At 43.6% G+C, this 14,973-nt stretch overlaps 3 protein-coding genes across 4 annotated transcripts in view; 2 read left to right on the top strand and 1 right to left on the bottom strand.

Annotated features, from left to right (window-relative positions):
- Positions 1-642: 642 nt before the first annotated feature.
- Positions 643-8,804, bottom strand: LOC118363807 (motile sperm domain-containing protein 2-like). Its single transcript, XM_035745046.2, has 15 exons — positions 8,697-8,804; positions 8,551-8,608; positions 6,637-6,792; positions 6,212-6,298; positions 5,745-5,899; positions 5,104-5,164; positions 4,739-4,777; positions 4,520-4,644; positions 3,936-4,091; positions 3,695-3,792; positions 3,415-3,508; positions 3,229-3,325; positions 2,942-3,071; positions 2,693-2,795; positions 643-2,348 (listed from the first exon to the last, which is right to left on the bottom strand). Exons 1-15 carry the CDS (start codon positions 8,802-8,804, stop codon positions 2,196-2,198), a joined length of 1,620 nt encoding a protein of 539 aa, XP_035600939.1. The 3' UTR covers positions 643-2,195.
- Positions 8,737-11,586, top strand: LOC118363809 (gem-associated protein 8-like). Of its 2 annotated transcripts, XM_035745048.2 has the most exons (5): positions 8,737-8,880; positions 9,284-9,363; positions 9,680-9,727; positions 9,890-10,265; positions 10,481-11,586. In XM_035745048.2, the coding sequence occupies exons 3-5, from the start codon at positions 9,725-9,727 to the stop codon at positions 10,738-10,740; spliced, it is 639 nt and encodes a 212-aa protein (XP_035600941.1). In that variant the 5' UTR covers positions 8,737-8,880; positions 9,284-9,363; positions 9,680-9,724; the 3' UTR covers positions 10,741-11,586. The 2 variants fall into 2 exon arrangements, with proteins under 2 accessions (XP_035600941.1, XP_035600942.1); XM_035745049.2 differs by lacking the exon at positions 9,284-9,363 and having other exon boundaries at positions 8,743-8,880.
- Positions 11,587-12,316: 730 nt separating this feature from the next.
- The window catches only part of LOC118363810 (neuronal membrane glycoprotein M6-b-like), a 35,955-nt gene continuing 33,298 nt past the window's right edge, over positions 12,317-14,973 (top strand). The window contains exon 1 of the mRNA XM_052488643.1: positions 12,317-12,485. Coding sequence (XP_052344603.1) covers positions 12,482-12,485 — 4 coding nt within the window. The 5' untranslated portion in view covers positions 12,317-12,481. The remainder of the gene's footprint in view (positions 12,486-14,973) is intronic.

Here is a 14,973-nt window from a genome sequence, read left to right as displayed (position 1 = left end):
CTAGAAGCAAGGGGGAGCTGACTGCAGCTGAATCACTGTCCCTTAAGCTGCACCAGCCAGTAAAGCAGTATATGCATTTAGTACAGACCCAAATTGATGCTCAAAGCTCCAAATATTAGTGTTATACAAACTAGGCTAACAAACCTGTTCCAACCTTTGGGAGAATGCATTATTACCATTGTCCCTAGCTACCAATGTGGGCATCCTATTGCAGCCTGCTATAATTGTCACATCATACGATTATATTCCCCTGAGATTTGTAGCTTGTTTGTCGTGCAATGACTAAAAGCTGTTTTTGTTCTGCTTCCCTTCTCACATAATATATAACTGTTGGTCCCCCCATTTCCATCCCTGGGGATTTGACACCTTGTAATTAGCTTCTTACTACACCCCCACAATGGCTCCCATTCTCTAGTATAACCAACATTTGGGTGGCAGGCAGACATAGCCTACACAGAATGAGGACACGTCCCAAAACAGTCAAGGATGATCCACAGTTGTGGAACATGTTCTTAGGTATCAAGTCAAGCCCGACCAAAAGCTGAGATTACAGATATTACCAAAGTGTACAATAGATGTCATAAATTGGTTTAGGCTACAGAACCATTGTCACCAATGACAAAGAAGATGGGGGCAATATGATCACCACTTAACAATCACACATACTTTATCTAATGTGCCAGTTGCTGTACATCTCTACATCTATTCTTGGAAGGCCGTACCTCAGCATCAGAGGGAGTCAAATAGTGAATCACACTCAATTAGTGTAATAACAGTCAAGATAATTACACAAGAAAACTACCAGGGAGAGAGAAAAAAAAACACCTAGTGATCACATCTGTCGACACGGAATGCGTGTCAGCCATTAAATTGTCTATCTCTGCCTGAGGTGTATCACCTAGCCGCCATGTCCCCAGCTAATCAGTGGAGGTGTTGGGAGGAGAACGTTTGTTTCTCTCTCCATCTACACCTCCCTCCAGAACGCCTGTCACATCAGCGGAGGGGAAAGGTCACCCCAGCGCCATCTGCTCAAAGCGGGGCTCCTCTGCCAAAAGAAGCCAACCACACACTATGCAGTAGAGTAGACCAATTAAAAACAACGTTGCCTATTTCGTTCAGAAAAATGTATGAATGTATCGCTCCCAATTCCTTGTTAGGGAGTTGGATGTGGAGTGCATAGTGACAGACAGGTGTTTTTAAAACACCAACCGTTGATTACTTCCGTAAATATCTCAGAATGTGCTTCAGAGCACAATTATTTTTGCATTGGTGTCAAAGGGAGGGAGGTGAGTGAGTGTCATTATCTTTTAATCAAATCAATAAATGTGTTTATATCAGAGTGTATGTTGGTATTTGGCTGCTTCTGCAGAGGAATCAAGGGAAAATGCTACAGGACTTTTACAACGTAACAACTAATGTAAATTACACTGTATAAACACCAAGACACGTTGGCTATAAAACTCTATTTGTGGTCTTCCATTCATATAAACCCATAGTAAATAGTTATAGTTAGACATCATTCAGAAAATAGGTTAAAAAGGTCCAATGCAGCTGTTTTTATCTCAATATCAAATTATTTTGTGGGTAAAAATTAAGTACCTTACTGTGATTTTAATTGAAAACATGTCCAGAAAAGAAACAAAAATAGCTTTTTAGCAAAGTGAAATTTCTCAAGCAATAATTTTGCTGAGTGAGTATGGGAAAACTGAAAACTAGCTGTTATTGGCAGAGAGGTTTGGCAGAGAGGTTTGCAACCCTCTTTCTTATTGGTCTATTAAATAATTTACCGCCTGTTGAGGTCACCAGGCAGGCCAAAACTCCATACCATCAAAACAGTCATGGCGAGAAAGGCTCCAGCTTTTGTCAAATTAATGTAAAAAGTTGCCAACCTTAACCTAATTCTCCTAACCTGCTACGAAAAGTCAAGTCTGACGTTAACTTGATGAAAGCTAGATCCCCTCGAGTCATCACCCACTCAAACAGGTCTTACACTAAAAGTGCATTATAATTACTTTCATAATTTCACAGTATTATTCCAACCTGATAGTGTGGAAATATAATTATATTCAGTGTCCAAAGGTCATAGAGTGGATTGCGAGCAGTTCCTCGTATTTATGCTCCAATCAGAAATCGACTTTCATCCTGACTCCACTGTGACTGGTCCTTCTGTCTTCTTCCTCCACCATGGGAAAGTTTCAAAATGGCCACTCCCCAGTGTACTGTATGTAGAGGGCAGAGAAGCCCAAGGCCGTCAGTGCAGTCACCAGTACAGTCAAGAGCTTCTGCCACCACAGGCAGTGGTCCATCTTCTGTTCTAGCCTGGAGCTGCTGGCCATCAACTGAAGGAGCTGGGGGAGGATCAGAGGGCACCAACGGCATCCGGGGCATATTCATTAGGCACCAAATGGAAGAAAACAGACCGAAACATAGTAGGACTACCTGCCCTTGTCCCGTAAGTAATGCCCATTTTTGTCTTCAGTTGCAAAACATTTAAACACACTTCCATATGGAACACGACCCAGGTGAAGTATCGGACCTTTTTCAGACCACAAACTGAACTGACTTCAGATGGACTTGATAGATTGAACATTTAAGCATGCAAAGATAATAGTACATTTGTAATTGTCCTATTGAGACATTTGCATAATAAGTGTGTGTGTGTGTGTGTCAGTCGCCCGAGGTCACAACTCACCGTGGTGTGCATGTCTTGGTAGCTATTGGTCTCCATTTTGTGAGACCTGTCAGTCACAGGGCTGAGTGCCGACTTGATGCCCTCTAGCATTCGACACCGCAGCCTGAAGGTAAAGAAAATAGAAGACCATTGGTGAACAGTCCTTACACATGCGTCCTCGAGGCCTAGTTGCCTTTGGTGACAGTCAACAAACCAATACTCATAAAACTGGTTTGAGTTGTGTTCTGTGCGTGTAATAGATGGTGCTACCTGTGCTCCATTATATTAGCCTTTGGGACACCCTTCCAGAACTGGGCGAGGTCTGTGCTCCCCCCACCGCTACATGGCTCCATCTCAGCAGCCATGATTAAGAAGCGGTCCTGAGGAGAGCACAGGGACCCTGAGAGCCAATCAGAGAGGAGGGAATTCGACCACAAACAATTAGAGGACAGCAACAATTCCACATGGGCTAGTCCTTGACCTCAAAACCTGAATGATGGGTTTATATTACATAGAGACAGAGGAGATGGAAGAATTAGGGCTACGCTATGTAGTACCTCCATGCAGGGACACATTGATTTCCATACTCTTGCCCGCCCCACAGCTGCTATTACTGGGCTTCACCCTGTACTTCTCTGGAGCTGTGGTCCGCACCTGCGGCAAAACACAAACAAGGCTGCTCTCATACAAGTACATTGTAATGATGCAATCACACACTTAAAAAGAGCAACATGAGAACTGACCTTGAAGGCCACTTGGTTTTTGGTGACATTATTAATCATGATCGGACATCTCTTCTCACCCTCTCTGTGGCCAAAGCACAACTCATCATCAGGACTGGAAAGAGAGAGTGTGGGAGCCACATATCATCTCCGTCTAGCAGCACTTAGTGTAAACAGTTGCCTCATAATCTTAAAAGGTAGTGTGAGGTCTGTGGTTGGAAACTATGTGACTCAATACGTTTTGGAAGTGCTTAAACTATACTGTATGTATGAGGGCAAATACACAGAATCCAAAGCTAACCTGATATAGAGTAAGGTGCCTTTGAAAGTGACGGTTGGCCTACGGGATCCTTTCCATCTGATGGAGCCATCATTGTCCCCATCGTGGGCCAAGTATACCTGCCTCAGAAAAAGACAGAGAAATCAAGGACACTAATTGTTACTGTTGTTGATATCATTCAATGCACTTATGAGATTCGAGAGTGTAACAAAGTTCAGTATTAAAACCAAGGGGTGTCGTAAGGGAAATGAAGAAGGACAACATTTCTGGTTCTGAGTGTAGGAGAGCTCGGCTCCAGGGTGTCCTTGGCCTCCAGGTCATTGTCCTTTGACTTAGTGTCATCCTCTTGTCCAGTCTCTGATATGGGGTTCTGGAAGACGTCATCAGGCAACGGTGGGTAACTGAATTTGAATGGGTCCTGGGAGAAAATGAGAGAAGAACTCCATAGTAAATGCAATGCATTTGTATTACATCAATTATTTATCCTTGTAGTATAACGTACTGGTGATGAATTCTGGAAAGGTGTGTGTGTGTATACAAAAGAGTATTGGTTTATGTACTGTAAGCATGATACCAACAAATGGCGTTGTTTGTATGTATGCGAGTATGTGTGTGTGCAAAGACACAGCAGCTTTAAATGAGAACGTGGATGTATTACTCTTGTATATGTCGGTCATGTGTCTGCCTTGTGCATCATATGCACTGTACCGAAAGCAACGTGCATGCATGTTGTCATGTTAGCCAATGAGCATACACAGATGTTTTAACATCTGCATGTGCTTATGTGCTCAGTAGATATTTGGATGCATGGGGGTCATTGTGGCCATAGAGCGGTAAGTTACACACAGTTCCTCCCATGTAGGACGGGAGGTTCTCCCTATCAACATAGTTCTGGATGTCACTCTTGGACACAAACTTCAGCTTGTCGATGGCGTCTTGACTGAGCATGTTCTTCACCATCTTCCATGCCGCTATATACAGAAGATGGGGGAGTGTAGTTAGTAGTATTGACTGCAACAGTGACATTGAGTGGAAGCATAGCAATTTCTTCTTTAAGTGACTCACCACTCATGATCCATGGCATCTCGTACATGAGCATTTTGGCTGAAATGAAATAGGACTCATAAATCATAACATGATTCATTTGACATTCTCTGTAGGCAATAAAGGCATGCAATTGGGTCCACTGAGTCCTTTAACGCTATGGGACCAAATGCACCAGGTGGAAGCCATAGGCGGCTGGTGGCAGCTTAATTGGGGAGGACAAGCTCATAGTAATGGCTGGAAGGGAATTGATGGAATGGTATCGAACCCATGGCTTCCATGTGTTTGGTACCATTCCATTTACTCCATTCCAGCCATTAGTATGAGCCGTCCTCCCCTCAGCAGCCTCCTGTGTTGGAAGCACACCAGAAGAAATGGATACTTACAAAGCAATCTAGGGTAATACACTTGGAAGCAATTGATTATATATTTGATCAAATCCATGTCCTACAAGAGAAAAGAGAAGAGAGAATTCCTATCATTCAAATAAATATTTTCAACAAATAAACCAATATATCTTTCACCCTGGCATGTGAGGAGAAACTTGTTTTGAAAGCACACAGCTGTACTGCATGTCTCCTGCCATATTTTGAGCCCCAAGCTAAGGCATGACCCAGGCTGGGCAACAGAGAATACTTTGTCTCAATGTATTCCAGACACTGCTTCTGTTTATACCATCTTACACTCCTAAGAAACCACTTCAGAGAGAAAAATGTTAGAATACAATTAATAGTCAGCATCTAGTATTTCAGAGCTTGCCATCTACTACATGTTTGTGCTTGTCATGCGCAGTGCACTGTACATAATATGGAAAGGTAATAGCAGAACATGCATGAGTGTAGAATAGGTGAGGATAGTTCAGGTTTACCTTAGTGGGTCTTCACAAAGGTAGTTTAAAATCACCCAAAGACAAGCATTAGTTTGTAAAGATCCACTCAGTGACTTGTTAACACAAAATGTTTGGACATTGACACCAAGCTCCACAACACAAATCAGCTAGAGGGGAATGAGAGAGCAGACATCTTACAATGCAGCTTAGACCCGCTTCAGACATGTCAAAGATCACGGTGAGGGGAATCCCTGGTTCCCGCCGGGCGTAGCTCTCCAACCAGAAGGCCACGTACCTTTTCTTCTCCGTCAACATCTTCACATCCTTCACGTGCAGCTTAACCCTGAACCAGACTGGGCAGACAGCATATGGGTAATCCTCAGACGCCTTCAAGGCAGAGACCCAAATAGCTCAAAAAGACAAACTGTAATCGCCCATACAAAAATGCAAGATTCCAATCTCAATCCTAAATCAGGAAACTACAATCTGAATAGTGAGATGCATAGAAAAATTATCACAGCACCCCAAAGAAAGGACGAGGCTTTTACAAGAGATAAAATGTTGGTGGCCATAAATGAGGTATTTCAGAAACAACATTTTCACAACAGAACCTTCTTGATTGGCAGTGAGCACATATGTTGAAAAAAATCGAATAAAAAACCTACACAGTTTGTTGCCCTCTTTATCATAGCCATGGAGATAATGCATGCCAGACTCAAATAGAGACTTTTGAACAGAGCTTTCGTTAATGTCTGGAAGAGAAAGGGATATAAAAAAATAAAATGAATCACACCGGACTATCAATGGAGTCTATAATAATAATACATTATTCTTATATATTATACTTATATAGCACTATTCATTACATAACGAAATTTCAAAGCGGAAAACATCTTATCAACACCAACCATCATGTTCAACTAGTGGAAGTATGTCAGCAATTTGCAGAATGCACAATAATCTGGTATGTGTTCTAGCCAGCTATTCTACTGTTCTTTGCTGGAGCTATATGTTCATTAATACAGCTATACAGTATGGGACAAGGCCAGAGATTGACATCAAGTCCATGTAAAGGCAAAGGTCAATCCACCATTCAGTTTGAATTCTTTTCTCCACTGAAGACTCTCATCGATCATCTTCAAGGTGTCCTCCACCTCAAAGTGGCGCCACTCCAGATAACCATCAACCAAAACGTCATCCTTCCATAACCTGTCCACATCCCTGGAGTCATACTTGTCTGATGAGTCTGTGGGAAAATGGATGTCGCTCAGTACTATTGCTCTGTGCGTTTGTGTGGTACATTGAATCCAGTTGAGCTGCAGTGCACTGCTTCGGGCTTAAAACATGTGTGATAGTTTCAGGTTAAAATACTTGACTTATGATTGGTATGGACAACTATGCAGCATCAAAACAGTGGCATATACTGAACACACACACACACCTAGGTTGACATTTTGAGAATGAAAATGTATGTGTTACAAAGTCTGCTGCCTCAGTTTGTATGATGGCAATTTGCATATACTCCAGAATGTTATGAAGAGTGATCAGATGAATTGAAATTAATTGCAAAGTCCCTCTTTGCCATGCAAATTAACTGAATCCCCAAAAAACATTTCCACTGCATTTCAGCCCTGCCACAAAAGAATCAGCTGACATCAGGTCAGTGATTCTCTCGTCACCACAGGTGCGAGTGTTGACGAGGACAAGGCTGGAGATCCCTCTGTCATGCTGATTGAGTTTGAATAACAGACTGGAAGCTTCAAAAGGAGGGTGGTGCTCAGAATCATTGTTCTTCCTCTGTTATTTATGGTTACCTGCAAGGAAACACGTGCCGCCATCATTGCTTTGCACAAAAAGGGCTTCACAGGCAAGGATATTGCTGCCAGAAAGATTAAACCTAGATCAACCATTTATCGGATCATCAAGAACTTCAAAGAGAGCAGTTCCATTACTGTGAAGAAGGTTTCAGGGCGCCCAAGAAAGTCCAGCAAGTGCCAGGACCGTCTCCTTAAGTTGATTCAGCTGCAGGATCGGGGTACTACCAGTACAGAGCTTGCTCAGGAATGGCAGCAGGCAGGTGTGAGTGCATCTGCACGCACAGTGAGGCGAAGACTTTGAGGATGTCCTGGTGTCAAGAAGGGCAGCAAAGAAGACACTTCTCTCCAGGAAAAACATCAGGGACAGATTGATATTCTGCAAAAGGTACAGGGATTGGACTGCTGAGGACTGGGGTAAAGTAATTTTCTCTGATGAATCCCCTTTCCGATTGTTTGGGGCATCCGGAAAAAAGCTTGTCCGGAGAAGACATCAGTCCTGTGTCATGCCAACAGTAAAGCATCCTGAGACCGTTCATGTGTGGGGTTGCCTCTCAGCCAAGGGAGTGGGCTCACTCACAATTTTGCCTAAGAACACAGCCATGAATAAAGAATGGTACCAACAAATCCTCAGAGAGAAACATCCAGGAACAGTTTGGCGACAAACAATGCCTTTTCCAGCTTGATGGAGCACCTTGCCATAAGGCAAAAGTGATAACTAAGTGGCTCGGGGAACAAACATCGATATTTTGGGTCCATGGCCAGGAAACTCCCCAGATCTTAATCCCATTGAGAACTTGTGGTCAATCCTCGAGGCGGGTGGACAAACAAAAACCCACAAATTCTGGCAAACTCCAAGCATTGATTATGCAAGAATGGGCTGCCATCCGTCAGGATGTGGCCCAGAAGTTAATTGACAGCATGCCAGGGCAGATCGCAGAGATCTTGAAAAAGAAGGGTCAACAATGCAAATGTTGACTCTTTGCATCAACTTCATGTAATTGTCAATAAAAGCCTTTGACACTTATAAAATGCTTGTAATTATACATCTGACAAAAATATCTAAAGACACTGAGGCAGCAGACTTTGTGAAAACTTATATTTGTGTCATTCTCAAAACTTTTGGCCACGACTGTACTCTATCCACAAACAGCTGTTCCAGGACAACAAGTAGAAACCAGAGCGCTCACCTTGTGCATATTCGATACGGAATCGTTTTCTTGTTTCCTCTATTTTCTTTTGAATGTCCTGTTTGAGAGGAAATATTTCAAAATATCGCCAATTCTTCAAATGTTACAACTAGCATGTCAACTTTTACTGTTATTATTAGGCTTACCTGCTCTGATAAAGCCGATCTTGCGTCCGTCATGCTCAAAAGACAAACCAAAACCAGTTGGTTCGGATGTGTGCCTGACGCGCTGTCTGGGAGGAAGTAGACCATCATGTTTCAACACTTCAGCTGTTACGGACGAACTGACACTCCAAAAAGCCGCAATGTCATTTCGACATTGATTTGATTGGTAAAGGCAACATGGATGCAATGATTGTACAGTATGAGGTTGGATAGTTTACAACATATTTCGTAGTCAACACTGAACACTCAAACATTCTAATGACAACAAAAACAAACAATTTAATTTGGACTACAGCTGTAGCAGAGCACATGTAAGACGCACAAATTGCATATAAAATCTTCGGCACCTGTGTGTGTGTGTGCCACTGCCAATTGACAGATGAAGTTCTCTAGACCAGAGTTTTACCAAACCTGGTCCTGGGGCCCCCCATGGCTGCAAGTTTTGGTTTTTGCCCTTGCGCTACACATCTGATTAAATAACCGACTTGCTCTCAATGTATTAGTTTGAACTACTATCCACTAGGTGGCACCATGTAGTCGTGAACTAAATAGCCTCTTTTTTTTCAAAGGCTTCTGGGATATTTTTTTCTCCCTGTTCTTGGTTGCCGTATGCGTTTGTCAGCGTTTGAGTGTACTGCACTAAATGAAGGTAACCAGCTATATACGTTATGTATCGTGCATTTATTCACAATGAGTTACCGTCTATAATAATGTTATAGCTATTGACGTTTGAGGACATATCTATTTTATTTCTGGTGTGTGTCTAACCGCCAGCTGCCTCCATCTTTGTTTTGATGATGTCATTGCTAGTTGCTGATAATTTGCTCGCTATGGCTCCCCTGGAGCGCCTATGCTAGCCAGCTAACGTTAGCTAGTACAAGTTTTGAAATGTACATTTAAGTCATTTAGCAGACGCTCTTATCCAGAGCAAGTGTTTTATGACAACAATACATTTCCCTTTACAGACTAGACTGTAGCTGCGATCTAAACCACGCTGAAGGAGAAGCACCATGGTAAGGTGCCTTTCTAGAATCAATACTTTTTTGGTTAGCCTCGTTCTGCACTCTTTGGTTAGTTTTGCACGTTAAACATTGATGAAACAATGTATGTTGGTTGGGTTTTATCAATGAATCATGGTGATGACAATCTCATCCATCCTCTGTTGTCCTGGACAGGAGGACCATTGTAGCATCTACTCCTGGTTTGCCCACCCTGTGTATGGCCACTACTGGCAGCATTACCAGCAGGCTATGAACTGGCACCAGAGACACAGGCAGGCCTACAGAAAGGCCTGGGAGGCTGCCTACGGGCCAGGGTACCCCCAACGCTACGCAGACTGGCATGGGGGAGAGGGTGGAGGGAGGAGAGCAGAGGAGACGGTCGCTGCTAAGGACCATGTGGAAGAGGATTTGGAGGGAAGTGCAGATGACGAGGAGGGGGGTGGGGAAAGTGGCTCGGACAGCGAAATCGAATGTGATGTCAGCAACATGGAGATCACAGAGGAGCTGCGACAGTATTTTGCCCAGACTGAGCGGCACAAGGAGGAGCTCAGTGAGTGTGTGTGTGTGTCAGTCTCTACATCCAAAAATTCCACAATGAGTGTTAATAACTCCATAATAACCCCTTAACACCACGGTCATATGGTCTTTTGATCATATTGCTGTATAAGTACACAACTTAACTCACCATTACAACTACATGTAATGAATTATGAAGTATTCTGAGGCTGACTTTAAATGCCTTGTGTCTTGTGTTCCTCCCCACAGAGAAGCAGCAGCAGCTGGAGGCGGAGCAGCAGGATACTTACGTGTTGGCCGACCAGGACATGCACAGAATTTCCTGGCACGGCAGGTCGCTGCCCCCCTCTGAGCGGCCGGGCGAGCGCCGAGGCGCTGAGATGAAGAAGCTGTACGGGGAAGACGCGGCAAAGGTCCAGGGTATGGAGGCGGCCATGCAGCTCACATTCGACAGAAACTGTGACAAGAAACAGCCCAAATACTGGCCCGTCATCCCTCTAAAACTGTAGCTCCACTACGGACATCCATCTTCTTCCAATGGAGCCCACCAACACAGTTCCAGACGAGACAACCCCCTGAAACATAGAGCTGAGAAACTGGGTCATGTTCAGAAGGGAGGAAACTGATTGAAACGGAGAGGTACTCCCTGCAACCTGATCACAGTGCCTAAACATTCCCCTCTCACCATAAAATCTTATGTCAACCAAACTTTTCTTTGGGGGGGGGGATTTTTTTTCTGTCATTCTTAGCCAGTTATTTCTGTTCTTCTGGTTTCACAATGAAATGACGACAAATTCATAAGATGCAGGCACAAGAAGAGGACGAGTATACACAATTTGCATAAATGTTTAAGCTCCCCCAGCAAATTGAGTTTAGACTCAAAAGTGAAATCTTTTTTTCAGGCCACCTGTTCTGTCAACGAGCAAGGTTTCATGTCCAAGTAGCTTTCAATCTATGATCCTCTTATTGCTGTCAAGGTAGTTTTTTTTGGGGGGGATATCTTTCCTATTTCATTCAACCATAAATGAAGAAAGATGGTTTTGATTTCATCATCTCCAGATACTGCGTAATAGCCTCCGCCTCAATGTTTGTCTGCTTCTTTCTCAACATTCAGATGGGTTGTATCTGTCTCAGCGGCTCAGGTAGAACAATGTGTTGGTTTCTTCCCACATGTCTGTTTTATATCAAAATCGTTTGTATTTTTTTTTTAATAGATAAGATTGTTGATATAGTTTCTAATAAAGAATGTTTGATGAATTGAAACTCTAAATACGTTATCAGATTTGAAATGTCAAATTCTGTTTGTGAGGCTAATGATCATTTATGTCCCTGTAAATAGAATTTTGGTACTTTGATTTAATTTGTTCTGAGTCTGTTATATATGAGAATCCAGCCACTCTGTGGATTCCGGCATAGATGTAGTGAAGGTTTTGGCTTTGATTTTTAAAGCAACTTACTGTCACAGGTAATCAGCTGGTCCAACTGCTAGAAAAGAGGCCAGCACACGGAACCAGACCTCTAGTGAGTTACATCTACACACGCTTGACATTTACATTGGGGTCATGGTGCAGTAAACCGTTAGTGGCGTTCTGTGTAGGGTATAGGAGCTGCAGAGGTCTTGCGTCACCTGGCATTTCACTCTTAGCCCACTGGCCATGGAGGCCAAGCCAAGAGGTCACGTGATATTATAAAGATAATTTCCTCCCCTACCATAAACACTGATGTTACTTCTCTTGTCCCATTCAAGTTTATTCAATTTGACAAAAAGAAAGGCACTGTAACAGTATTGACAAACCCCCCTAAAAAAAAAAAAAAAGGATTACTATCCAGGCTGTATCACATCCGGCAGTGATTGGGAGTCCCATAGGGCAGCGCACAATTGGCCGAGGTTTGGCTGGGTAGGCCCTCATTGTAAATAAGAATTTGTTCTTAACCGACTTGCCTAGTTATATAAAGGTTAAATACAAAATTAAAATACTACATCAAGCATGTCATTATATAGATCAAAATATGTTGAATGCAATTTTGTTGCAGACATTAGTACACTTTTCTATTGACTAAAAAGGGCCCAAGGCCCAGCAGCGACGTCACTCACCCTTCCCCCGTCCCTGCGGTATGGGGTGCATTGATTTCGGGGAGAGCGTTCGCGCACTGGTGCTCCAGCGCGCGCCCTGCACGAAACAGTTCCCCACTTGCATAACTTTTTGTCACATCGCATCGGCCAAGCACTGAAATTCTACGAAAGTAACAATGGGTAGGTGCAATTATTAATACCTAAATACTTTCCCTTTCTTCAACTGGAAAACTTGAGTATACATGCATTTTTTTTGTTTAACTTCATGCTTGGGTACGTTTTTAACGTCATAACAATGGTTTTCAGCAGGATAGAGTGCTCGATTTAGTGGGCACATAGACGTAGCCTACACGCACGATCAATTGACAAGATTAAGGCGATATTAAGTGATTTTCTTTATGGTGGCAGGTATAAATTCTATCATCTGAACTGCGCTCTCATAGTTACTTTGCCTAATCGAGTCTACTGTCTAATGCATGAGTGCTGAGCATTTTCTGTGATTTGGCTGATTTTACGCAACAACAAAAAATTATAATCCAATAAACTAATAGGTCTAAAGAATGTAGTAGGCTACAGATAATACATCGTTTTTTTTGTATTCTGTTTTATATTATGTCAGCTTTTTCTGTCTGCGCTAATAAATGAAGGGAATGAGGTGACAGTGTGTCCTGGCCCCTGTTGTAGCCCAAATGGATGGGAAAGAATCCAAGTGTTCTGTCCCAGCTGTGGCCTTGGAATAATTCATTTTACTCTGGACATTCTCCGCCGACCCGGGAGAGTGTATCCAGGGAGTCTGATGGCAGACTACGCTCTGCCCCAACAGAGACTGGGAATATTCTCGTAGTGAAATTGTTTCTGCTTGCAGTGTGAGCAAAGAGTTTGACTTATGACACTGACTGACTAATCAAAAGAGAACCGTCGTGCTATACACTGACTGACTATCCACGAGGACCTCACTTAGTTGTCAGCCAACCTCTCCAATAAGAAGCCATCTCTCTCCTCTCTCTTTGCTCTCCTTTCTCTTTGCACTCCTCTCTCTTTGCTCTCCTCTCTCTTTGCTCTCCTCTCTCTTTGCTCTCCTCTGGTTGGTTAGGAAGCAGTTGCGTTACTGCTTCATGAAGCGCTTCACAGACAGAGATGGCTCCAATTGGCTCATTCATCCCCCAGTTTCTCCCCAGAAACTATTCCACAGGTTGTTAGTGTAAATGAGAATGTGTTCTCAGTCAACTTAACAGGTAAAATAATTGTTAAATAAAATAAATGGCCATTTGTTTATTGTGAGTTGAACAGCGAAGAGCCTCTTCAACACACACTTGATGAACATGTGCACACACACACACTTGGTAAACTAACGTAGGATATTTGGGTAAATGGAGAACCGGAGCGGAGGTCTTACTCCTCTCTTTTTCCTCTCTTACACCACTTCTCACTGTAAAGAAATCTCCATGACCGCCATTGGCTGTCTGGCTACTGTAGCCAATCCCGTGGTAGGAGCCATTTCTGAGACATTCATGCAACCATTGGTTTCTCTGGTCTCTGAGATGGGAAGATGGATGGATGGATCGTTGAGATAACTTGTTGCCATAGCAACAGCTATGTATGCTGGAAGCTTAAAAGCACCGTCTCAATCCTGTTACGTGTGATCTGGGGACACTCATGTGCGCGTACATACATACATACACACACACACACACACACACACACACACACACACACACACACACACACACATACACACACACACACACATACATGCACACACATACAGGCCGAGCATGCCTATTTGTAGCCGTGTCAATCTTTCTTTGCATCTACATGGGAACCATAACGATGACGATGATGATACTAACCTCCTGCAAAATGACTTATTTTTGGCCTCTGAGTGATCACTGTAAAGGATTCCGTTGGAGCGACAGGCTAGGCGCAGGTGCGACATTTTCCTGGGTGGTGGGGGGCAGGTTGTTTTGAAGCAAAGGCCCTGGTCATGTGACCCTGGCTTCCTGGGGAATATATGAAATGGTGGGGGTGGGAGGGGTGTGATGTGACATCATGTTGCGCTGCCTGCAGTATCTGGGCCAGAGGGCCAGAGGGATTACGGGGCTAGTCAGATAAAACAGTGTGGGGGGGGGAGTAGGAGGGCTGGGTTAAGCATGTCAGCAAAGACGGTGGTGAGATATTGGGAGACCCCAGATTCCCGCTTCGATTTCCATCCTCAGCTCTTTGGCTTTTGAGCTCTCTGACTAGAAGATGTTGCACAAGATAGACGGGAAAGCAAAATGCATTAATGATCTGTTTTTATCAAACAGTGGTTGCTTCTCGAGAGGAGAGTTGTGACCTGTCCCCTGTGTTATTCAGACACTTTTATCCCAATGTGTCTCCATTCCTGGGATCTCAGTGTTTTGTCTTGGAGTCTCTTGAACCCTCAAACTCCCCTCCCTTCCCTATGTAACTCCCCTCCCTTCCCTATGTAACTCCCCTCCCTATGTAACTTCCCCCTCCCTTCCATATGTAACTCCCCTCCCTTCCCTATGTAACTCCCCTCCCTTCCCTATGTAACTCCCCTCCCTTCCCTATGTAACTCCCCTCCCTTCCCTATGTAACTCCCCTCCCCTCCCTTCCCTATGTAACTCCCCCTCCCTTCCCTATGTAACTCCCTTCCCTATGTAAC

This window comes from Oncorhynchus keta, chromosome 30 (genome assembly GCF_023373465.1).
Source record: "Oncorhynchus keta strain PuntledgeMale-10-30-2019 chromosome 30, Oket_V2, whole genome shotgun sequence".
Lineage (NCBI taxonomy): Eukaryota > Metazoa > Chordata > Actinopteri > Salmoniformes > Salmonidae > Oncorhynchus > Oncorhynchus keta.
Note: the sequence above shows the minus strand (reverse complement) of the source record. Positions and strands in the feature narration are given on the sequence as shown.